This window comes from Coenobita brevimanus, chromosome 23 (genome assembly GCF_032717465.1).
Source record: "Coenobita brevimanus isolate Jiangsu-jjx chromosome 23, ASM3271746v2, whole genome shotgun sequence".
Taxonomy (NCBI): domain Eukaryota; kingdom Metazoa; phylum Arthropoda; class Malacostraca; order Decapoda; family Coenobitidae; genus Coenobita; species Coenobita brevimanus.
The window spans coordinates 50,878,190-50,903,417 of NC_136976.1; the positions used below are offsets into that span (position 1 = coordinate 50,878,190).

The following is a 25,228-nucleotide window of genomic DNA, read 5'->3' on the forward strand; positions in this document are numbered from 1 at the left end:
CTATCACCAACTCTTTTCGTTTAATTCATCAATGACCTTCTAAACTGTACATCTAACCCTATCCACTCGTACGCTGATGATTCCACCCTTCACCTTTCCATTCGGTTCCCGCAACGTCCATATCAGCAGTTACTTCAATAAACATGGGATGAGGCTATGGCACACCTAATGTCTGACTCGGCTCGTATCTCTGACTAGGGTAAAAATAATCTTGTTTTTAATGCATCAAAAACTCAGTTTTTGCACCTATCAACCTGACACAATCTTCCACAGGAGTACCCGCTAAGGTTTAATAATATCCAGCTCAATCCTGCATCATCCTTGAACATGCTTGGGGTTTCATTCACTCGGGACTTGTCTTGGAAAAATCATACTGCATCTCTTGTAAAATCTGCTCCCAAGAGATTAGGTGTGCTAAGCTGACTCCCTACCTTCTTTACCCCTGAACAGTTGTTGACTTTATGCACGGGTTTTATTCGCCCGTTTAGAGTACAACTCTCATGTGTGGGGAGGCTCCCCACATACAGCTCTTCTCAATAGGGTGGAGTCAAAGTCTTTTCATCTCATCAACTCTCCTCCTCTTACTGGCTCCCTTCAACCTCTGTCTCTTCGCCACACTGTTGCATCCTTATCTCTTTTCTATTGCTGCTTCAATGGTCACTGCTCCTCTGAACTGTCTGCATGCATCCCTCCACCTCTAAGATGGGTGCGCAACAAATTCTCATCCCTTTTCTATCCAACTCTCTAATGCAAGAGTTAACCATTACTCCCAGTCCTTCATTTATGCAACAGGCCAACTCTGGAACTGTCTCCCTCTGCCTGTATTTCCTACTTCCTATGATCTCCAGTCTTTCAAATGCAATGTGTTCAGGCATCTTGAAATGAACAGATCTTAAATTTGGCTCTCTTTTGTATTGTTTTTTCTTAGAAGGAACGGTTTACAGACTCCTGGCCTTTGATTCCTTCTTTCTTGCATTAAAAAAAAAAAAAAAGGTAAACAATGGGTGGCCATCTTGGCTTGAGTGTGTCACCGCATCCACATGAGATTCTCGGTGGTGGCCATCAAAAATATAATTTTAGCAAAATTGCTAACAATTTCTTTATGCTGTATCGAAAAAGGGTAACTTCTGAATAATCATTCTAGCAATTTATCACATAACGAATAGTAACATAATGAGACCAGACCGTAAAATGGTTTCCTGGGCTGCAGGAAACCATTAGTTTGTCACTCAGCATAAATCCACCTGAGGTGGAAAGAGAAGTCATTAAAAGGGACAAGAAAGATAGAAGAGATAGGAGGAGAGGAGGGCAGACACCTGAGACCAAACCTGTGACCTAGTTTGAGTTGCATTAGTCTGCACAAGATGACAGATTTTTCTATGTAAGTATCTACAGTACATACAGCAGACTATAGCAGTAGCTCAGCCAGCATTATACTGTATATACAAAAAATGCAATAACACATACCATGTCAAACATATCTTCTTCATCACTGCCATCATCCTCACCATCATCATTAAGGTCAACTAACTCAGCACGTGGTGCATGAACGTCGACTGTTACCATGCTGCAAATCAGACGTAATAATCAACTTACACATTTGTAAAAACACAATACTGTCAATATTATTTATTAAACCCAAGGAAACTGATAACTAACAACAAAAGCACAGGTAATATATACTGTACATTACTTTTAACTATAAATGATCTTCAAAATCAGCTGTCAAATGTAATGTTTTACAAATGTTTTATTGATGATATACTATACTGGTTACCACGACAGTACAAATCAGCTATGACACAACTACAGGTAACTACCCAGCTCACACACCTATACAGCAGCTGCCTGAAAATGTACTGGTAACATTTGTACCATTCAGTTTTCCTTCAGTTAATTTCCCCACATTCACACATACCAATCAATGGGGTGTTCAAAAATACCAGAACCATGACAGCTGCAAATAAACAGAGCAGTTAACAAAAAGTGAGCCTAACTACATGTATCCTCAATTCAGAATTTTACAAACTTGAATCAATGTATTATAGACCATAAGACAAAAAATGGCAGTGCTGCATATTTCTCAGTAATTTCCACAATTTGTTTTTTCAGAGGAGCATCTGCAGATACATGGAGAGAATGACAGACAAATGAGGAAGTAAAGGAGAATTGTGGTGTTGATGTGAATGTGGCTGAATGTGTTAGGAGAAATATGGTGACATGGTTTTAGCCACGTCGAGAGGATGGAGAATGAAAAACTGACTAGAAGACTGTGCCAGTACGTGAGCAAGATGGAGGAGGAGGCCAATGAAGAGATGGAGGGATGGAACAGAGACATATTGAGGGAAGGTGTGTGTGAACTGGGACTATAGCAGCCAAATGACAGAGGACAGAGCGACATGGTGACGATCTGTTTGTTGCCATCCTTTACGGGATTAAAATGTCTCACAATAGACTGATGGACAGATTTTTTACTCGCTAACTTACCACTAGGATTCGAGGGGGGACACACACACACGCACGCACGCACGCACGCACGCACGCACACACACACACACACACACACACACACACACGTTTTTGAAGGTCTAGTATTCCAATTTTTTCTTTACAGACTGACAGGAAATGTCATGAAGTAAATGTTCCTAAATTTTTTGGTCAATGTTCTATAGTTTAGGTGATATGAATATATATAAAGTACAGTGCCAGGACACCAGCTATGGCACTTTAAAAAAAAGATAAATAAATAAAAAATATAAAATAAAAAATCATTTTACTGGAAACCAATTTTAGGGTTATGAGATGAAAGAGGGTATGTTATTGTATGATAAGGTAAATCACATGCCTCCATTTGACTTGCAAATGAACAGTTGACCATATTTCACATCAAAATGAAATGCAGAAACTATGATTTATGGCTCAACTCCCATGATGTAAGTAGCAGTCAAACACCTGGCATTCTGGAATGTAACTTGCAGTTCTCGGGTTAAAACTATACAGTAATGTGGGAAAAAAAAAAAACTAAGACATATCACTTAACTCCCCCCCCCCCACCACTGTAATAACTACAAAACACTGCACTTTCGCACACAACTAGCAATTCCATTGTCCTAAAAAATACAAACTATGCTGATGAACAAGATTTGATTAACTATAAACTGCATTATATCCCAGTCCAAAAGATCATCTAGTTTAATCACAACAACCAAACATTTACACACCCTTCACCTGTACACTATGGCTTTGGGAAAATCAAGTGCCCCTGGAGAGAGAGAGAAAAAAATAATAATAAGTTTAATTCATTGGTAATACTGGCTCACAGAGAATGTAATGAAGTGTTATATGTAATAATTCATAACTAACAATAGGTTCAACAGTTTAGCTGCTACAGTGTTCAGATGCTCCATACACTTTATACTTTACCTGAAAATATACACAGTAATACCTTACATTTTGTGGCTTCCCCCCCCCCCCAGATTTGAATATTTGCAGTTTCATCATGACCCCTATCCCCTGGGGGTAGGGAGATTTCAAGAATTCTTCCCCAGTATCCCTGCTTGTCATATGAGGTGACTAAAAGGGTTGGTGGTGAGTTAGTGCCCTACCCCGTAAAAAGAACTAAACAAGCGAACAAAGCACCTTGGACCAGGACCATATGTTGATGACCGAGGAACAGACAAAGGACATTCTAAATATGGGAACGTGGAATGCGAGAGGAGTGAATGATGAAAGAGAGAGAGATTGATCAGGTGCTTGTGGATGCATGAGTGGATATATGTGGATTGACTGGAGCTAAATGGAAAGATGAAAGGGTGAGAGAATGGGAATATGGTTTAGGAATATGTGTGGGAGTTAATGACAATGAGAGGGCAAGAGAGGGAGTATGTCTGATGATAAGCAAGAAGTGGAAGGAGAATATAAGACAGTATGGAACGGTGGGTGCAAGGATTGTATGGGTGAGGATGAAAGTAGGTATACAAGCTTGGGTGATTGTATGTGCGTATGCGCCGACAGAGTACCGAGTGGAAAGAGTGCAAGATGAGTTTTGGGAGATTGTAGAAGCATGTATGGACAAATCTGAGAGGAGCGAGAGAGTGCTTTTCATTGGAGACATGAATGGCAAAGTTGGGAATGTACGAGTGGATGGAGTGGTTGGTCAGTGGGTGTGCCAGCTGAAGTAGATGAGAATGGTAGTGCTTTGGTGGACGTCTGTGCCAGTAAGGGGTTGGCAATAGCCAACACCTTCGTCCAGCATAAGATGATCCACAGGTATACATGGAGAGTCATGAGGAGGATGGACGGTGAACTTGTTGAGCAAAAGGCAATTATAGATTACATGAAGTGGATGAGCGAATGAGAAGACAAGTGTTGGATGCAAGAGCGTGGAGAGGGTGGGGGAATGGAATCTTGGATCATCATCTGAGAAATTACCAATATGCCAGGAATCGAACCCGGGACTCTCAGGTGAGAGCCAGGCAGCATACCACTACACCACGACCAGGTAAAAGTTAACTCACGTTGTCACAATCTTGTAACCAACGTCCCTCCGCCCCCACTGTTGGCCTGAAGAGGATGAGTTAACCCCCTGGCACTTGGGCAAGTAGATGCTTTTAATCTATCCCAAGCACTTACGGCAAGTCAGAATGAAGAGAGAAATCTGTATTTTACACAGGAAAAATCATCTGAGAAATTACCAATATGCCGGGAATCGAACCTGGGACTCTCAGGTGAGAGCCAGGCAGCATACCACTACACCATGACCAGGTAAAAGTTAACTCACGTTGTCACAATCTTGTAACCAACGTCCCTCCGCCCCCACTGTGGGCCCAAGTGCCAGGGGGTTAACTCACCCTCTTGATGCCCACAGTGGGGGTGGAGGGACATTGGTTACAAGATTGTGACAACGTGAGTTAACTTTTACCTGGTCGTGGTGTAGTGGTATGCTGCCTGGCTCTCACCTGAGAGTCCCGGGTTTGATTCTCGGCATATTGGTAATTTCTGATGATTTTTCCTGTGTAAAATACAGATTCCTCTCTTCATTCTGACTTGCCGTAAGTGCTTGGGATAGATTAAAAGCATCTACTTGCCCGAGTGCCAGGGGGTTAACTCATCCTCTTCGGGCCCACAGTGGGGGCGGAGGGACATTGGTTACAAGATTGTGACAACATGAGTTAACTTTTACCTGGTCGTGGTGTAGTGGTATGCTGCCTGACTCTCACCTGAGAGTCCCGGGTTAGATTCCCGGCATATTGGTAATTTCTCAGATGATTTTTCCTGTGTAAAATACAGGTTTCTCTCTTCTTGGATCATCACTTAGTGATGGCCAAGATAAAGCTGCAAAGAAAATGGGTGAAGAGATGAAGGGGAAGACAGGAGGAAACAGCACCTCTGAAAAGAGTGAGAAAATGGCAGTGTATAAGAGCATAGTGGAAGAAAGATTGGGAAGGTATGAGTTAGAGCACATGGAAGGGTTGGAAGAACTATGCAAGATATTCACAGAAGAGATAGGCGCTGCATTCGAGGTGGTTTGTGGAGTGAGCAGGAGATTCAAGAGTGTGCAAGGGACAGCGTGGTGGACTGATGAAGTGAAACGAGCTGTGGAACAAAAGAAGGCATATAATGACTGGCTAGTGAGTACAGGTAGGAGAGAAGATGAGAGAGAGAAGAAAGCGGTATATGTGAACAGGAAAAGGGTGGTGAAGAGACTTGTAAAGAAGAATAAGAAAAGAGCAGATGAAGAGTTTGGGAGGAATCTGTGTGAAATGGAGAGACAGTATGAAATTGTTTTGGAAAGAGGTAAAGAAAGTAAGACAGTGTGTGTGGGGAAATACCAGGGGAGTGAAAGATGGGAATAACAGATTGTTGATGGAGAAGAGAGAGAAAATGAGGAGATGGATGGAGCACTATGATGATTTGTTGAATGCAGAGTGAGAGCAGTTTGAGTATAAGTGCTTAGGGAAAGGCTGGGAGAAGAAGAGATGAGAGGAGGGAGGAAGAGATCAGTAGGGTGGAAGTAGTTGAAGCAATGAAGATCAAGATGGGAAAGGCCCCAGGAAATGATGAAGTGTGTGGTGAAATGCTGAAGTACGGGGGTAAGATTGTTGTAGAGTGGATATAGAAGTTGCGTTGATTGGCTTGGGAAGAGAGAAGGTTCCAGAGGACTTGAAATCAGGTATAACTGTTCCTTTATACAAAGGAAAAGGGGAGAGAGAAGTATGTGGCAACCAGAGGGGTATTTGCCTTCTTAGTGTGATTGGAAAAATACAGTATATGGCAGAATACGCATTGACAGGGTTAGGCATATAACAGAGGAGCTAGCTGGAGAAGAACAAGGGGGATTCAGGAAGGGAAAAGGGTGTGTAGATCAGAAATTTGTTCTAAGATGTTTAGTGGAGAAGTATCTAGAGAAGGGAAAGAAAGTGTTTGCTGCCTTCATGGACTTGGAGAAAGCATATGCCAGAATAGATAGGCAAGGTATGTGGAAGGTATTAAGAATATGGGGAGTGGATGGGAAATCGAGTTGTGTGAAGAGTATGTACAAGGGAGCTAGGGCTACGGTGCGAGTGGATGGTGAGCTGAGTGAGTTCTTTTATCTAAATGTGGGGCTGAAACAGGAATATGTGATGTCTCCATGGCTGTTTAATATATACATGGATGAGGTTGTAAAGGAGGTGCAAGATAGGGCAATGGATGTGGGGGTGGCTCTAATGAGTGAGGGTGAGGTGTGGAAGATTCTGGCGTTGCTGCTTGCTGATGATACAGTATTGTTGAGTGACGATGAATAGAAGTTGCAAGGTATGGTGAATTAATCTGGGACAGTGTGTAAGATGAGGAATCTGAAATTTAGAGTAAAAAAAAGTAAAGTTATGGTGTTTGAGAGGAATGAAGTCACAGAATGCAGAGTGAGGTTGGATGGTGCGGATATGGAGAATGTGAGTGCATTCAAGCACCTGGGTAGTGTGATGAATAAGGATGGAAGTTTTGGGGATGAAGCACTTGAAAGGGTTCAGCAGGGAAGGAAGGTTGCTGGTTCACTGAAAGTGGTGATGAGAAATAGGGAGATGAGTATGGAAGTTAAGAAGTCACTGCATGACACTATTGTGATCCCTACCCTGACGTATGGAGGCATGGCATGGACCTTGCTAAAGGGGAACAAGTCAAGAGTGAGAGCAGTGGAAATGAGTTACCTGAGAGGAGAATGTGGAGTGACATGGAGGGACAGACTGACAAATGAAGAAGTAAAAGAACGTTGTGGGGTGGATGTGGATGTGATTGAGAAAAATGGGAGAAATACACTGAGGTGGTTTGGACATGTGGAGAGATTGCAGAATGAAAGACTGACTAAGAGGGTGTATGTAGGTGAAGTGGAAGGAGGGAGAGCAAGGGGTGTGTGAGTTGGAGGAGGGCAGTCAAATGGTGGGTGACAAAGAGACTTGGAGGCGTTTTGTCTGCAGCCACCCTTTACGAGACTGGGGTGTCAGGCTATAGAGAGATATATGGAGATCATAAATGCTCATCATTAAAGTACAACGGCACAAGAGACAGGGAAGGGGAAGGAACTCATATAAAAGCATTCAAATAGTGAGAAAAGTAATAAAAAATAACAATATTCATAATAATACAGTAATCTGCCCACCATCCAGATACCCCACCACCTGGACATTTTGGGCCCAGATCTTCATAACCCCCAAATTGCCCAAAAAAATGTAAAAAATTAAAACAAATCCAAATTTTTTTCACCCGTAATTTGAACTTGGCGTTTGGCGCAGACCAGCTGTGTTTGCTGTGTAGTTCCGCCGACATCCGGCAGGGCGACACTGCCTCCTCCCCACTTTCTACTCATCCATCGTCGTGAGTGCATGCTCGTCACCATGGCCGCCCACATGCTCGCTTTTATGGTGGTGCCCTACCTGCTGAAGGCCCCGCTGTTCCTCTCCTGCCTCTTCCTCGTGCGTGTGATGATGGCCCCGCCGACCGAGAAGAGGAAATGAGTGGTTATGACTCTGGAGAAGAAGAGGGAGATACTGGACAAGGTGTACGCGGGATGGTCGAAGTCACACACCCTCCATGAATTCAACCTGGCCCGCTCTACACTGTTTGGTATCAAGAGATCCCAGGACAAGCTCACCCAGTACATGGCTGACTTTGCATCGAAGACCAAACACAATATGGAGAAGAAGGTTATGTTCACTCCCCGGTTTGCAGAAATCGACCACTCCACGCTGATTTGGTACCGACAACAACATGCTGCTGTGATGGTGCGTGGTACGGAATTGCAGGCTGCTGCTGAGAAGTTTGCAAGCTTACACAACACCCTAGACTTCAAGGCATTAGGTGCATGTTTTTGCCACCTAACACTACTGCTCTCATCCAACCAATGGACCGAGAAGTGATCGTGGCAACGAAAAGGCTGTACCATTGGAAGTTCCTGGATGAGGTGATGGTTGTTCTCGAGGACGAGGATGAGCGCAGGGAGGGACGGGACACGTGAGGCCAATGGACTGTGGAAAACATTTGCCACGACAACATCAAGTCAGCTATCTACAACTGGGCCAGAGTATGGAGGGAAGTCTCTGACAAGACTCTGGAAAGTGGCTGGTCTCGTCTGCTTCACGGAGCCGATGTGGTGCACAACTTTCTAGGTTTTGACGTGGATGACTTCCATGCACGTCTCTGTGCTGCTGGCGACAACGTTGATGTGGACAATGTGCGTGAGTGGTTGGATGACAACATGGATGATCCTGGGTATCAGATCATGTCTGATATCGAGATCGCATCTTCAGTTGCCGATTCAAGTACCCAGCTTGAAGATTACAGGGGGGACAGCAATGATGACGTGGACTCTCAGCGTGCCACTACTCCAGCCATCCCCAAGCTGAGCAGACACCAGGAGCATGTCGATTTCGTTCTTGACTACCTGGAACACCCGGACTTCGACACGGAGGAAGTATGCACTTTCAGGCAGTGCATCATCACTTGCCAGAATTGCCGTTCCTTACGTCCATCAACCTTTGACACTTTCTTCAAGCCCATGGCCCCGCCGTGCCCAGCCCTGGCTCCACACCACTGCCTCCCCAAGACTGGCCTTCCACCTCCGAGCCACAGCCCAGCAAATAAGCCATGGAGGAGTCGCCACTGGACATGAGTTTGCAGCTGTCTTCAGAGTCGTCTGCAGTGGGTAATCCATCACCACGTCCCAGCGATGTGCCCCTCGGCTACCTGCACCATCTACTCTTGGACTCTGACAGTTAATAAACAGCAAAAACTCGCCACTAGACCACACTGGAATTTACAGTGTTGCACAGTGTAAAGAACATAATGTGCAGTGTTAAAAAATTAGAATTCAGAATGCAACAATTAAGTGCAGAGTGCAACACTGCCGAGAGTCAAGTATACAGTGCAAGTGAGAAAAGAATGCACAGTGTTAAGAAATTAGAATTTAAAGTGAAAAGGCTTCAGTGCAGTGCAGAGTGCAACAGTGGTGAGAGTCAAGTAAAGTGCAAGTGAGAAAAGAATGCGCAGTGTTAAGACTTTCGAGTTCAGAGTGCAAAGATTAAGTGCAGTGCAACACTGGATTACTGTAGGTGCTTCAGGTGCACCTTATTACTGTCTGAGTCTGACAGGGGGTGGGTTACTCATCCCGACGGCCACGGACTTGCTGTAAGTACCTTGGACACTGCTAAATACTGAACAGTATTCTGACCTCTAAATCCTCATTCTCTGGTTCCTTTTCGTTTACTTCATGCTTTCTGTCCCTTATTTGTGTGATTAGGGCCTTAAAAAGGTGCTATAGTTTGGTAGGGGTTATGTAGGTGGTTTTCTGAGTTAGGCTGGGTTAGGGTCCATAAGAAGCAGTCCAGAAGGTAGGGGCCTACTATCCGGACAGACCCACTATCGGGACATGCCTTCGGCTGTATTACATCAGATAATGGGAAGATTACTGTAATATGGTAATGGTAATATTAGTAATTTAAAAAAAATTCCATCATGCTTTCCTCTTCCTTCTGCGTATGGGTTACTCTACACTGAGTGACGAGCCAAATGGTTTCCTGTACACCAGAAACCATTTACTATGCTGGGTGGTAACCATATAACCAAATTATGGCATCTGATGGTTTAGTGGGTAATTAAGGTGCTTCAGGTGGATTGAGCCTGTGTAGGTTTATATCCAAGTGTTGGCTGGGGTTTATTGCTCATGTAATGCCACTAAGGGATGAGTGAGGCTGGTCACTCTCATCTAAAATGTCAGGACCAACTTGCCTAGCCCCGGGCTCCTATGCTCCTCATGGGGTAACACCAGATTGAATGATGGATGAGATGGATAAACCCATCCATCATCCAATCCTAGGCTGCCCCATGAGAAGCATAGGAGCCTGGGGCTAGGCAAGTTGGTCCGTTTCTTACACACTCTCCCAAACTCATTCACCTAGCCTAGCAGTTCCCCTTCGTCTTCACTTAACAACACAGTATCATCTGCAGACAACTGTACAGGGAGCTTGCACATACTGCCCTCTCTCATTAGGGCCGCTCCAACGTCCACTGCCGTACCTTGTATCTCTTTTATAAAACTATCCATATACAGACTGACCAACCATGGAGGCATGACACATCCCTGTATGAATCCAACCTTCAAACATAAAAATTCACTCAGTTCACTGTCCACACGCATTGCAGCCTTATCACCCTCGTACATATTCTTCATGGCATTCAACAACTTCTCATTTACTTCATATATTCCTAATACTTTCCACAATCCTTGTCTATCCACCCTGTCATATACTTACTCCAAATCCATGAAGGCCGCATACAACTTCTTTCCTCTCTCAAGAAACTTTTCTACTAAAGACCTAAGAATGAATATCTGATCTACACAACCTCTTCCTTTCCTGAAACCTCCTTGTTCTTCTCCAACTCATTCCTCAGTGACTTCTCTAATTTTGTCAATAAGTACTCTACCATATACTTTTCCTATTACACTAAGAAGACAAATGCCCCTATAATTATCACATACTTCTTTTTCTCCTTTTCCTTTGTACAGGGGAATAATCATACCTCACTTCCAATCCTCTGGGACTCTACCTTATTCCCAGGCCAATCAGCACATCTTTCACATCCATTCTACTACTATCTCTCCCCCCTGCTTAAGCATTTCACCACACACTCCATCAGTTCCTAGGACTCTTCCCATTTTGACTTTCTTAACTGCTTCCACAACTTCTACCTTACTGACTTCTTCCTCTCTTCTCGCATCCCTCCTTCTCCAAGCCATTCCCCAACCACTTATACTCACATTACTCTCATCCTCTATGTTCAACAATTCCTTAAAGTGTTCTCTCCAACTGGTCACTTTTTCTCCTTTCTCGATTCGTAATGTACCATTTTTATCCTTCACTCTCCGACTAGCTTCTTTAACACCCTGTCTAACTCGCTTTACCTCTTTCCAAAACACTTTCTTACATCCCCTCCACTACACACTCAAATTCCTCATCCACTCTCTTCTTACCCTCTTACTAATCTTTTCACGCCTCTCTTCCTCTCTACATACGTATACCTATCTCTTCAGTGTCTCAACTTCCTCCACACCCATTTCTCATCCACTCACTATATGCTTTCTTCTTTTGTGCCACAGCCTGCCTCACCTCTTCATTCCACTATGCTGTTCCTTGCACCCCCTTTTATCTTCTCTTCATCCCACACACCACCTCACATGCAGTACAGATTTCTTCTGTGAATATCTTGCACACACCTTCCACATCCCCCATCTGCTCCAAATCATATTAACCCAATCGCTCCTCCACTTCTCTTTTATATTCTGCCTATTTTACATCCTCTTGTAACCTTCCTACCCTCCTTGTATGAACTACTTCCTCCTGTCCTTCCCTTCTTCTATTCCTCCATTTCATTTGGACTTCTGACTCTCACCACCACCAAGTGGTGGTCAGAAGGTCTATTCCCCCAACCTCTATATGCTCTTGCATCCACAACAGTGCTATATATGCTGCAACTAATATGAGCATGGAAAAGAAATAAATATGAAGCATTAATGAAAGAATCTCTAGACAAGATGACATGTTGATAGAGAGAAAATATATATATTAATTCTTTACCAAATGGGCAAGCTGAAATGAGTCTTTCACAGGTTACCTGTTACTTTTCCTGAATTACCATTGCTACGGGGCATTTTTATAAACTTACCTCTGAAAGCTGTAAATGAGGATTTACAATGCGTAATTATTCTGCCTACATCTACCAATTGCTGGCCATATCTAACGTTCCTAATGCACGTTTTTAAATTTGAAAGCTGGCTGTCAAAGGTTGGATTAGGTTAGGTATGGATTGGTTTGGTTAAATTGTTAAGTTTTGCCATAGCATTGACATGGTTATTAGTGTTTTCGTTCCTTGTGCACATCTGAGTATGTTTGGTACAATGATGCATCCAGTCGGTGCGATGGTTGGTAAACAATATGGCCAGTTGGAGAGACCATCAATTATACATTGCCGAGGGTGAGACTGCTTTCATAAATACCTCAAAATAGGTATATTTTGCTTACAATAACATCTTCCAGTCAAAATTCAACACTTAACTATCTGTGTTGCATATGCACCAAAACTGCTTTCCTTGAGATTGTGAGTTTGTTATAATATACAGCAGCTGGACTCGCTGTGCCTGTTTGGTTCGAGTCTGATGAATGCTGATGGTAGAGAGTGGAATCTCAATCAGCTGCTGTCTGCGGATAATACTGCACTGGTGGCTGATACGGAGAAGAGATTGAGACAGTCAGTAGGGGAGTTTGGAAGGGTATGTGAAAGGAAATTGGGAGTAAATGAGAATAAGAGTAAAGTGTTGAAGAATACAAAGCTGGAAGGTGGTAGAAGGATGAATGTAGTTTTGAATGGTTAGTTGCTTGTGGAGGTAGAATGTTTTAAGTATTTAGGGTCACATATTGCTGTGGATGGAAGAATAGATGCAGAAGTGAAGTTTATAATGAATGAAGCAGGAAAAGTGCTGGGAGGAATGAAAAAAGTGTTTTGATGTCAGTCACTTAGAATGGATGTAAAGAGAAGGCTGTATGAAGGTGTTGTGGTACCAACTGTGTTACATGAGGCTCAAACATGAAATATGGGTGTAGCAGAGAGGAAAAGTTTGAATGTAGTGGAGATGAGGTGTCTGAAGAGTATGTGAGAAGTTACACATAAGGATCGAGTGAGAAATGATGAAGTGTGAAGGAGAAATGGAGTTGTTTGGGAGATGGCTGAGTTGAGAAGAGGGTGTTACGATGGTTTGGGAATATGGAGAGAATGGATAATGAGCGATTGGTGAAAAAGATAACTAGATTTGATGTGAGAGGTGTAAGACTGAGAGGAAGACCACGAATACGATGGATGAACAGTATGAAGAGAGCACTGGATGCGAGAGGGATGTCTGTTGAGCAAGGAAGATAGGCTGTGTGTGACAGAAATGGAGAGAAATTGTGAATGAATAAATGATGATGCAGCCCTGAGGGGGATACTCTCTCACATTTTGTCTGATTAGCTGATCAGGTCAGGTGCGGGTAAGGGGATGGGCCCATTACGATGTGGCAGGAGTAAACCAGCTCTGCTGTCAGGCCCTACTACAGATGTCACTGATTGCACTGTGCAACTGACCCTCATGTGGTGTGATGCAGTGAGGATCTGTCCCTTCTCCCCTTGGGGCTAAGATGCGAATGAATGTGTTTCAGTGGATGAGTAAATTGGGAGTGTGTCGTCCCGTCTCGGCTACTTCCCTTTCCTTGGGGGAAGCAGCCTAGGTATATAGACAGACAGATAGCAAACAGTCTGCTGCCTGGTCTTAAGTGAATGATAATTTGGACACATACTTAGGATAGCTGATCTGAACATGGAATCTAGAGCTTGGCTTGGAAATATATCGTCACCCTCATAAAGAAAATGCCTAAGTCATTTTTTCTACTTTTCGGGAAATCGAAAAAAAAACTTTCTCATTTTCTTAACTTTCAAATGACTTACGCAGAAATTGAGGTGCATTTTTGACCACTCACACCCTAGATCTGACAAAGACAGCTATACCAAGAGGTGCACCACATGATGAAGAATTGGTTTAGGCAAAAATCCAGAAATCGCCAAAAAATGACTTAAGCAGTTTCTTTAGGAGGATGACGATATACAGTGTTGAGAAGTGAAATTTTCTAGTTAGGTAGTGCTGGAGTATTCCCGACGATTCTCGTATTTTACCACTATATGTCAGAGTTGCCAGTTAGCCTGCTGTTTGTATGAAGAGGCATCAAATGCATCTCATATTATACACGAAATCAGAAGCACTTTTGAATAGGAGGTTGCCAAGGCACAATAACAACCTCAGAGTCGTGCGCCGCAACTACAGAATGTGTTAAGGACTACATATTGGCATACCTAGGATAGGTAGTTCAGGCAGACCAAGTCCATGATAATGATATCAAATAACAGGAGTGGGATAATATGTTTTCAGTAAACTAATTAACTATAATTATGTGGGATAAGCAACTGCCCCATGTCCAAAGATATTGTCATATAATCAATGTGTCCTTCCTGTCTTAGCTTATGAATCGAAAACTTGGAGTCTAATACAATCCTCAGAATGTAAATTCAGGACCACTCAAAATCAAATGGAGAGGATTACGTTAGGGGTCACACGAGTGATAAAAGCGGTCGCACGAGACAAAAGAAACGCTTCCTGGATTTAGATTATCAACAGATGAAAGTCAAAGATACAATGGCTTGGGGGAGGGGGGGGAAGTGGACAGGTTACATCCTTTGCCTAACAGATAACAGACATACAATCACGACAATGGAGCATAAACCCACAGGTGGTGTAAGAGAAAAAGGCAGACTGAGGACAAGATGGTGAGATGAGATTCAGGGATCTGCTGAGATAGAACTCGCTAACAGCCAATAGGTAAGAAAGGAAAGAGATGGGATATGTATCTATCACCTATCTATCTACAGCCTGATGCCCTAATCCCGCAAAGGTTGGCCGCCAACAAAACACCTCCAAGTTGCTCTGTCACCCATCATTTAACTGCCCTCCCCCAACTCACTCCCCCCTCCCTCATATACATTTCAACTCCATCCCTCCACCTCATCCTTGGTCCCCCCTTCCCTCTCCACATGTCCAAACTACCTCAGCGTATATTTCCTAATTTTCTCAATCACAGCCACATCCACCCCACAACGTTGTTTCACTTCTTCATTCATCAACCTGTCCCTCCATGTCATTCCACATGCTCCTCTCAGGTAACTCATTTACACTGCATCTATCACGCAGTGGACTAATTCAGGCTAACAGTGGTGGTGGTGGTGGTGGTGGTGGTGGTGGTGATGATAATGATAATGATAATGATAATGATGATAATGATAAGATCAACATGACAAAGTCTTTGTTAAACTCTTCTCCTAAAGTCTTTTTATGCACTCTGAAGGAGGCATGATACAATGTTAATGGAATGAAACTTAATCTGAAGTAACAAGGTTAAATATAAACAAACTTTATATGGGCTAAGTGAGCTAGATAAAAGCCCGTAAGGTACCAAAACTGCAAACCACGTGGCTAGGCAGAACCTCTTATGTGATTTACATGGACAACTACCTCACATATACATGCCACAGCAATGCATAACTGCTGTTATTGCTGGACGACCTCATCGCCTGCTATGACAGCAATTTCATAAATAGTTGTTACATACTACATCTAAAAACCAAATGCACATGAATTCCTTAAAATAACTCATCGTAAATGAAGAACATTTTAAGTGAGATATTCCATGGAAAATAAGAGACTTTCTCATATAATTCTAAAATTAATGGAAAATGCAGTTGAAGATAGACATAACAGTATTATAGTGAACCAATGTGCATATATAAACCTGTCATTCACTGATCTATTGTCTTATAAAACCAACAAAAACCAAATCTCATTTTGCTCCTTAACAACCTTACAAACCAAACTGGCTGTTCCTCAAAAGAACAACTGCAATGAACTGCCTCAGATGAGTCATTGTCTCTAGTACAATAAAAAAGGCAATACATGTACCTGATGGCATATCTCAGCAAGCAGGGCAAACCTAGCCAGTAAATGCAATAGTCTGTCAATTACAGAATGTGCATAAGAAGTCATGATATTACTGTGACGTATCGTTACATGACAGAGCAGAAATATACACACTCTTAATAAGCACATAACATTCAGCAATAAAGCGAGAATGACATGTTAAATAACTTTTCATACTGAACTTGACTGGTGATCTTCAAAGTTATACTGCTGACTGACAGATAACACAATTAAAGTTTTGTTACCAAAATGCAATACTGTACTGAAATAATAAAGAATCTGATGGGGAAATTCAAGATACTGCAAAAGCAAACTCTAAGGGATGATTGCCAAGTTGTTTCAGTTCAGCCCTGTGTTAAAATGAGCACATTATTGGAAACTATGGTAGGCATCTAGGGTGTCACATTAATCAAAATCATAGATGGGAACTATGTTCATGCGAGACCCTGCTGTATGCTCAAATCCAACCAATTCATTCACTGGGTACTACAACATATTCTTTATTCATAACTTGGTGGAAGGCTTAGTGAGGTGCAAATGTCACAACAGTTAAGTAAGGAGAAGATTCCCCTCACATTTGATTATAGCACCTCAGTCTTGAACCCAAACAGTATCAAGACACTCAAATGCCTAGAGAGAAGTTCAGTTGTGATCCAGCTGACCTACCCCTTTACAGGTATTTGTTGGATTCAGAAGGTTGGGGAAGGGTCTACTGGTCCAAACTTGGTCTTCACAGTTTTACTTCATCTGAAGTTGAAGTCCTTCTCTCACTCCACCATTAGTGTATGCTGGTTGTTCATTTGAAGAGCTCAGCAAGATCTGAGGGTAGAATTTTTCATACTTGTCTAACCCTCACACCCACACTGATGCTGACCTTGTTCCTCACACTCCATCCATCTAGATTCCTTAGTGAAACCCAGGGGATGAGAGGCAGAACTGAGTACACCTGGGCTGACCATGTGTCAAGGATCAACAGTAACAAGTGCTCTGGGGATGAGTAATCTAATCACTTCACAATGACAATGTTGTTTCACTGGTAATTCTGAATTTAAATATCTGTAACTAGGTCTGACATACCTGATAAAATTGCCAAATAAAAAAGAATAAAAAGTCTCACTGTCTACAGGAAAAAGGCCAACAAAGTTTATCATTCGTAGCACACGTTAAACTGTAAGTATTAACTATTGCTCTCTTGAAAAGGACTTTCTTCATCTCCTTCAAGTTTGACGCATGATTTGGTTTAAAGATTATCATGTGCTGCTAGTGAAACACTCCTCACTGCACTGTAACTGTGATACAGCACAAGGCAGAACTTATTCAGATATCAAATTTAATATTTACACAGTAAATGTCCTCTCATTCGGCATCTTCAGGACCAAGCAGGTGCCAAAAGAGCAGAAACTGTTGAATGACAGGGAAAACCTGCCAAAAAGAGTCTATGATCTGTCTGTTTTATGAAGAGCGTTTGGGCGTTGTCCCTCTTGGGAATTTCCTAGGCCGCCTCTCTGCCAAACGTGTACATCTCCCTGTCTCATGTCAGCTATTTACTACCTCTAAATGAAGTTTATTTACAGTATATATATATTTAATTCTTTAATAAGGCTGTATAGAGTTATATAAACCTTTTTTTTTCTTTTAATAACAAGTACTTTTTATAAATTCCACAACACTTGGCAACATTGCTTTCCAACGTTGCCACGCTTGTAGGATAGAGTGACCGTGTTAATCTAGGTCATTTCCACTCTGGCCACCACCTGAGATGGATGCTCTTACTCCTGCTACTCACTCTCATGTGCTCCACAGTAGAGAAAAAGAACTTATTTACGATGTAAATAAGTATTTTTCAGAAGAGAAGGCAAAGAGAGGACCTATAATTGTTCCCTCAAAAGCTATTGATTAGGCCTCCTGGGGAAAACCTCTATATAAAAAAAAAAAAAAAAAAAAAATGCGTCTTGACTTTTACCTCAAAGGTGGTGTGGAAAAAAAGTCGAAATTATGGAGAACAAATAAAACATCATACTTTATGGAAAGTATCACATTCATAAGAAAAACATAATGTTGACAGACAGACAGTAACAGAGAGAGAGAGAGAGAGAGAGAGAGAGGAGGGAAAGGGAATGGAGATAAGGGAGATAGGCGGACAGCGGGGGAGGGAGGTTGGAGAGGTCGGAGATAAGGGAGAAAAGGCAAGACGGAGGGAGGGAGGGAGGGAATGTGGTGGAAACTGAATAGGAACGCAACAAGACAGTCAGGAGGCTTTTCCTCAACCTCAGAGGTGATGTGGAAAATAAATCGAAATTATAAACCACAAATAAACCTCACACTTTAACCCCTTAACCTCGGGGCGTCACTTTCGTGACACTTGGGAGCAAGGGATCATACCGCGGGGCGTCACTTTTGTGATTCTGTGTTATTTTGAATTCACCCGGGCTTTCAAGTGGTGGCTTGTATCATCTATCAGTACTGCCAATGTCCAACACTAGTCAGCACTCCTAGTCTCATCTGTACTCCCATCCATTGTTAACAATTTAGCCATTTCTCCCCATTCTTGACTCCCCTCCCTACCTCCCCTCCATTACCCTATCCTCTCGCCTGCCCGGCCATGCTACACTAAGTAAATCTTCCCTGGAATTTTTCACTGATTTCATCCATTGAAATATTCCCTATGCCCTATTCTTATACCAAATAATAATACAAGAAAGAAATAAGGTAAGTCAGGGTGCCATACACCTAGAATTGGCTAATTATCACCTGACAACACCTCACGTGCACTCATTAGCTAATTTTCGCTGTTTATTTCCCCTTGAAATATGCAGTATAATCTATTTTCGTAATAAAAATATATATAAGAAAGGAAGGGAGACGCCTAAGTGATATTTACATTCACCTGGAACTACCTAATTATTGCAGGCCACCACACTGTATTCTACGCTAAATAAATCTTCCCTGGGATTTTCCACTGATTTCATCCATTGAAATAAGCCCTATGCTGTATTCTTATACCAAATAATATATACAAAAAAAGAAATAAGGTAAGTGATAGTGCCATACACCTGGAATTGGCTAATTATCACCTGACAACACCTCACGTGCACTCATTCGCTAATTTTCGCTGTTTATTTCCCCTTGAAATATGCCGTATAATCTATTTTCGTAATAAATATACATATAAGGAGGGAAGGGAGAAGCCTAAGTGATATTTACATTCACCTGGAACTACCTAATTTATAATGTATTGTCTAGATTTCCTGCCAATCATTTCACTGCTATATATTAGCAAATGTCAAGAGGCTGACGTTGGCAGTAATGCATTTCCCTAGGTAGGCCACCCCAGCCCACCCCTATCAGTTCACTGTCATCTTCCAATGTGAAGGTATGTCTGTCTGCTCCTGCTAACTTCAGCCACTTTTCACCCCCATGAAAAGGGCCCTGTGACCTTTACCCCCTACTAAACCTCGTGTGGAAAGAGGTAAAGGGCTGACAATTGATAAAAGAGTGTCTACGAGCTTTCTATTGAGTAAAACAGTGCAAGTGGAATTGCAAATAATGTGTAAACAGCATGTGAAAGTAATGAATGTAAATATACGTGAACAGTGGAAAATAGTTTTATAAGTTACTTCAAGTGACAGTGCATAACACAGTGTAAATAAAATAGAAATGTAAATAACGTAAATAAAATAGAGAACGTAAATAGAAATGTAAATGAGTAGTATTATAAGAATACGAGTATATACCCTAGGAGTAATGAAAGTGAAAGTTTCACTCTAGCATGTATGAATACTATGAGTTATGAGAGTGAAGGTGAAAGTGACATTCACTCTCAATGCTAGTATACAGGACGAGAAAGTAAATGCTACGTATTTTACTGAAAGAAATTGAATCCCTACAGTGACAATAAACTACTGTTACTGAAGGAAACTTATGGATAAAGACTGTAGATATAAATAAGTGTTATATAGTAACAGAAATATAAACTGTGAGTGTTTTTATGAATAATAGACAACACTAGCGGCGAATGATCGGAAGTGGGATGGTCATAAGCCCTCGTAATTTTCATTGCTTTCACAGTGTTTTGTTTGGGGAGTATGGATTCCAAACTATTTGAGAATCATAGATTAGTGTTTCTAGTGATATTATCAGGCTGTGGTAATCATATTACGAGTTGTTGGGAAGTGTAAAGTGGAGACTTCGTTACCCAACTTCAGAGGTCTCCACAAGTCTTACGGTACTTGACGAAGGCTCAACAAACACCCAAGGAGAAAGCTGAAGGTATGTGCCATAAGTATATGTGATTTTAATATTCAAGGACTAATAACTGATTTTTGACAAATATTTTTAGAGAGTCTGTCGGAGTGCTATATATGCCCGAAGGAGCCGCAAGTCAAAGCAAAACAGGCCCGCGGTGTAAGGGTTAAGGAGAAAATCAGTCATAATAAAAAATAATGTTAGAGAGAAAAAGAGAGACAGACAGACAGAAAGACAGAAACAGAGAGTAAGGGGAAGGTCATAGAGAAAGGGAATGAATAAGAGCCCAACAAGACAGACAGACATTCAGTCTGAAGGCTTTCCCGCAAATTCTAAAAATTCATAAAAGTGTATAGACTTTTTACAGAAATAAATCTATAAAAAATGCAATTTCTATATGCAGAGAGATAGAGAGAGAGAGAGAGAGAGAGAGAGAGAGGTGTGCTGGGAGGGAGAGTTGTCATTAGCACCTTGCTTCTAATCCGATTAAGTTGCCCAGTACAAAGTATGGCAACACTGTGGGACAGGGACTCCCCAAGAGGGACAACACCCAAACGCTCTTCATAAAATAGATGGACCATAGCAATCATGGTCAGTCACCCCAATGAAATAACAGTGTCTAGCAAGTATTATTGGTCAACCCTAAGAACTAAATACAGTAATCCCTGTAATAACCAGACGCCCAATTCCCGGACACCCCAATTTCCGGACATCTTAGGCCTGGGCCTTCGGGGGAAAAAAAAAAAAAAAAAATCTAAATTTTTTCACCTCTGTAATTTGAAATTGGAGCGCAGCGCCGAACAGCCGTGTTTACACACACTGTGGGCCCCCTGCTGTTCCTCCCCCCTCCCCAGTTACCACCTAACTACCACTGTGAGCAGATCCTCATCGCAATGGATGTCGCAAGTGCTCGTTTTTGTGAATAAACAGAGAATAAACTGCAAAACCTCGCCACTAGACCACATGGGAGTTTACAGTGTTGCGCAGTGTTAAGAAATTAGAATTTAGAGTGCAAAGGATTAAGTGCGGAGTGCAAAGTGGTGGCTGAAACTGGCGTGGTGCAATTAAGAACAACATGTGCAGTGTTAAACAATTATAATTCACAATGCAAAGAATAAAGCGCAGCACAACACTGGATTACTGTATGTGCTCCAAGAGCATTTGCACCACTGCCAGGGCCTTAGAGGAGGTGGCCGCAGACGTGCTGTAAGTACCCTGTACGCTGCTAAATATTTTCCATACTCACTTCTAATTCCTCATTCTCTGGCTCCTTTTCAATTATATCATGCTTTATGTCCATTATTGGTATGAATAGGGTCTTCAATAGGTGCTATGCATGTCCAGTAAGGAGTTATTTAGCTGGCTTTCAAAGTTAGGCTGGGTTAGGGTCCATAAATACCAGTTCAGGAGGCAGGGGCCCAATATCTAGATGGGCCCAATTTCCAAACATGCCTTTGGCTGTATTACATTGGATATTGGGAAGATTACTGTATTTAATACAGAACTTACATTTCATGTATTTAACAATACAATACAGACATACCTCAACTTATGAGCATTCAAGATCTGAACATTTCAAAGATGCGAATGCGAAAAAAATAACGAACATTTCACAGGTACGAACGTAACCAAGAAAAACTAATTTAGATTGTAGCGCCCAGCTGCGGGTGACAGCAGCTGCATGGGGGGTCGCTAGGCGGCTAACCCACCATCTATTGTTTTGTTCACCTAGAGGAGAGACGATCGCTGCTCAATCTGCTTTTAATACTTTCACTCCATTTGATATGGCTGATAAATGCAAGCATGTTGATAGTGATGCTTCTGGCTCATCTAGGAAGCCACATGCCTTCTCTATGGAACAAAAACTCAAAATAATAAAGCCTGTTCAGCCTGCTTCTCCCGAAAATCCCAACTCGCCCACTGCTCTCTCCACACCCGCATCTTCCAACTAACTCCACTCCTCCACCTGCCTCCTCTCACTTCCTGCAAGTCCTGCTATGTCTGCCCTCAGGTGAGCTACAGCAATGTTTATAAAATAACTAACTGTTATTGCTTATGTCTGATGTATAGTTACAACAAATGAAACAAAATGAAATGCTTGCCACATCCACATCTTCTCAGGTGATAAACATTCCATCATCTGTCGTCAGTTGTAAATAGGCATTGGACAATAGCAGGAACAGAGTTTTCGTATACTGTATCTTTTTCTTGTGTATTTCTTGTGTTAATTTATGCATTTATATTTCATAATACAATATAAACTGCTTAAGAACATTTAAAACCCTACCAACAGATCAGTGAACAGTACAGTGTTTTTTATGCTGTACATGCAGTACTGTCAGGGATTTTCATTTTGCTAAAATCAACTAGCAAACAGCCTCTCGGAGCCAATTATGTTCGTAAACTGAGGTATGCCTGTACACACAAACTAACCTTAACCTAGGTGTATTTACATATGTACAGTCGTGGTCATAAATAATCACCTATCCCCCAGGACCCCATGCCTCTCTTAATGCACGGCAAGTCACACTGGAGTAAAAAGGGCTGAGAGAGAGGGGTCACAGAGAGAAAGGAAGGTGGGTGAAGGGACGAGTGATGATGAGGGGAAAGGGTGAGGGTGGGGAGGTAGAGGATGGAGAATGAAATGTGAAGTGGTGGTCACATTATTTGTCTATTTTCTTTCACTCAGGGCATGATATAAAGGAACTAATATTTGGCAGATAATGCAGCGTCAGATAACATGCTTTAGAATGGTGATATCAAGGGCTGTCTGAGAGATATATACTGACGTGACAGATCAAACATTAGTGCAGAGCCATCGAGACTGTGTGGGACTAAATTTTCAATGTGTGGGAACCAGAGAATGAGAGGACACAGGCACTCCTCTACCAGCACACCAGGATGAGTGGGAGTTGTGTGGGAACCAGAGAATGAGAGGACACAGGCACTCCTCCACCAGCAGACCAAGGACAAGTGGGAGTTGTTCAAACAAAACCAGCAAACCATTAACAACACTGTTTCTTCGGTGCCACGAAGACAGCAGGAGGTGAGGCAGGAGGCCACTGGACTACTGTACTTATAAAGGCTTTCCTGGTTGCTTTGGCTTGACCAATGTCAGTAAACACTGACATATATTTTGGGCATTTGTGTGGGATTTTGTTTAATTTTCCTTCTAACAGATTACGTGATATCGTTATTATATCCACCCACGTGCATAGACATCAAATTTATTTACCTTTTATGCACAATTATTTTCAATAGCCTTTCACACAGAGATGCCATAAAAGAGTTGACATGATACTGACTGAACCAGCGCACCATTAACAATACTGTTCCTTTGGTGCCACGAAGACAGCAAGAGGTGAGGCAGGAGGCCACGAGACCACTGTACTTACAAAGGCTTTCCTGGTTGCTTTGGCCTGACCAATGTGAGTAAATACTGACACACATATTTTGGGAGTTTGGGTAGGATTTTTTAAATTTTCCTTTAACAAATTATGAGTGATATCATTATTATATCCACCCATGTGCACAGACATCAAATTTAGTTACGTTTATTCACAATTATTTTCAACAGCCTTTCACATAAAGATGTCATAAAAGAGTTGACATGATACTCACTGTACAGAGGAAGTGCTCCGAAAGGATTGTCAGATTTACTGTGAACACACTAAACTGGTGAAGGTTTATATCCAAGGAGTGGTTGGGGTTTATTGCTCACGTAATGCCACTCAAGGATGAGTGAGGCTGGTCACTCTCGTCTTAAATGTCAGGACCAACCTGCCTAACCCCGAGCTCCTATGCTCCTCATGGGGCGATGTAGGATTGGATGATGGGTGGATGGACTGTGGACACAGCCATGTCAATGGTTGCATATGATATTTAGTTCCAAAAATTAATTACATGCAAGGGTAGAGGAAGTTTCTTACACAAACATTATTCAAGTCAAAGCCATCCACATTCCAATTTGCATCCGAAGTCAAAATACACAGATAAACAAATATCTGGCTCCACACTAATGTTGGATCTGTCACGTCAGTATATTTCTCTCACAAGCCAGCCCATGATATCACCACTCTAAAGCTTGTTATCTAATGCTGCTATACAAGGTGTAATGCAGGGTTATCTACCAAGTATTAACTGCTTTATGCCCTGAATGAGAGAAAATAAACAAATAATGTGACCACCACTCCACATTTCATTTTCCCTCCTCTACCTACCCTCCCTCCTCTTCCTCACCCCACCTCTGCACCATCACTCATCCCCCCACCCACCTTTCCTTCTCTTTCTGACCCCTCTCTTTCAGCCCTTCTTACTCCAGTGTGACTTGCCATGCATAAAGGAGCCAGCCTGAGGCACAGGGGACCAGAGGATAGGTGATTATTTATGACTGCGACTGTACACCATAAAACAGCACGACAGTTTCCAAACTTTCGAAAGGTCCCATTCACAAGGTCAGACACTCGTAAGTCATGATGGCTGACAGCGAATGCAGTGTTGGCAAGCAGAAATCTTCAAAAACACTAAGTTCAACTTTAAAATGCACTAAGCTATAGGTGAACTGTTCAAATTTTCACGCTAAATTGGACTTCAAAACGCACTAGATATGGAAGAAAATCTAGTATTTATTGGCTCTAAATTATTATGAAATGTGCTAAATTATTATGAAAAGCGCTAGATCTAGTGCCAACAGTGCCAAATTGGCAACTATGGGCGCATGGGTACCAGCAACGAGCTAGAAACCCTGTCGTGTGCTGGAAGAGCAGAGAACTTTCGTAATGGGACTATTTATGAAAACCGCCAAAAGACCAGAAATAATGTATGACCAGATGCCGAATGAGAGGACTTTTACTGTAGATGCAAATATCACTTGAGCTTACTTTTCTCTGTGAAGCTCCA

At 42.1% G+C, this 25,228-nt stretch overlaps 1 protein-coding gene across 1 annotated transcript in view; it reads right to left on the minus strand.

Annotated features, from left to right (window-relative positions):
* Positions 1-25,228, minus strand: part of Tif-IA (RNA polymerase I-specific transcription initiation factor RRN3 homolog Tif-IA) — a 124,605-nt gene that overhangs the window by 62,347 nt on the left and 37,030 nt on the right. The window contains exon 5 of the mRNA XM_080267289.1: positions 1,468-1,567. Coding sequence (XP_080123415.1) covers positions 1,468-1,567 — 100 coding nt within the window. The remainder of the gene's footprint in view (positions 1-1,467; positions 1,568-25,228) is intronic.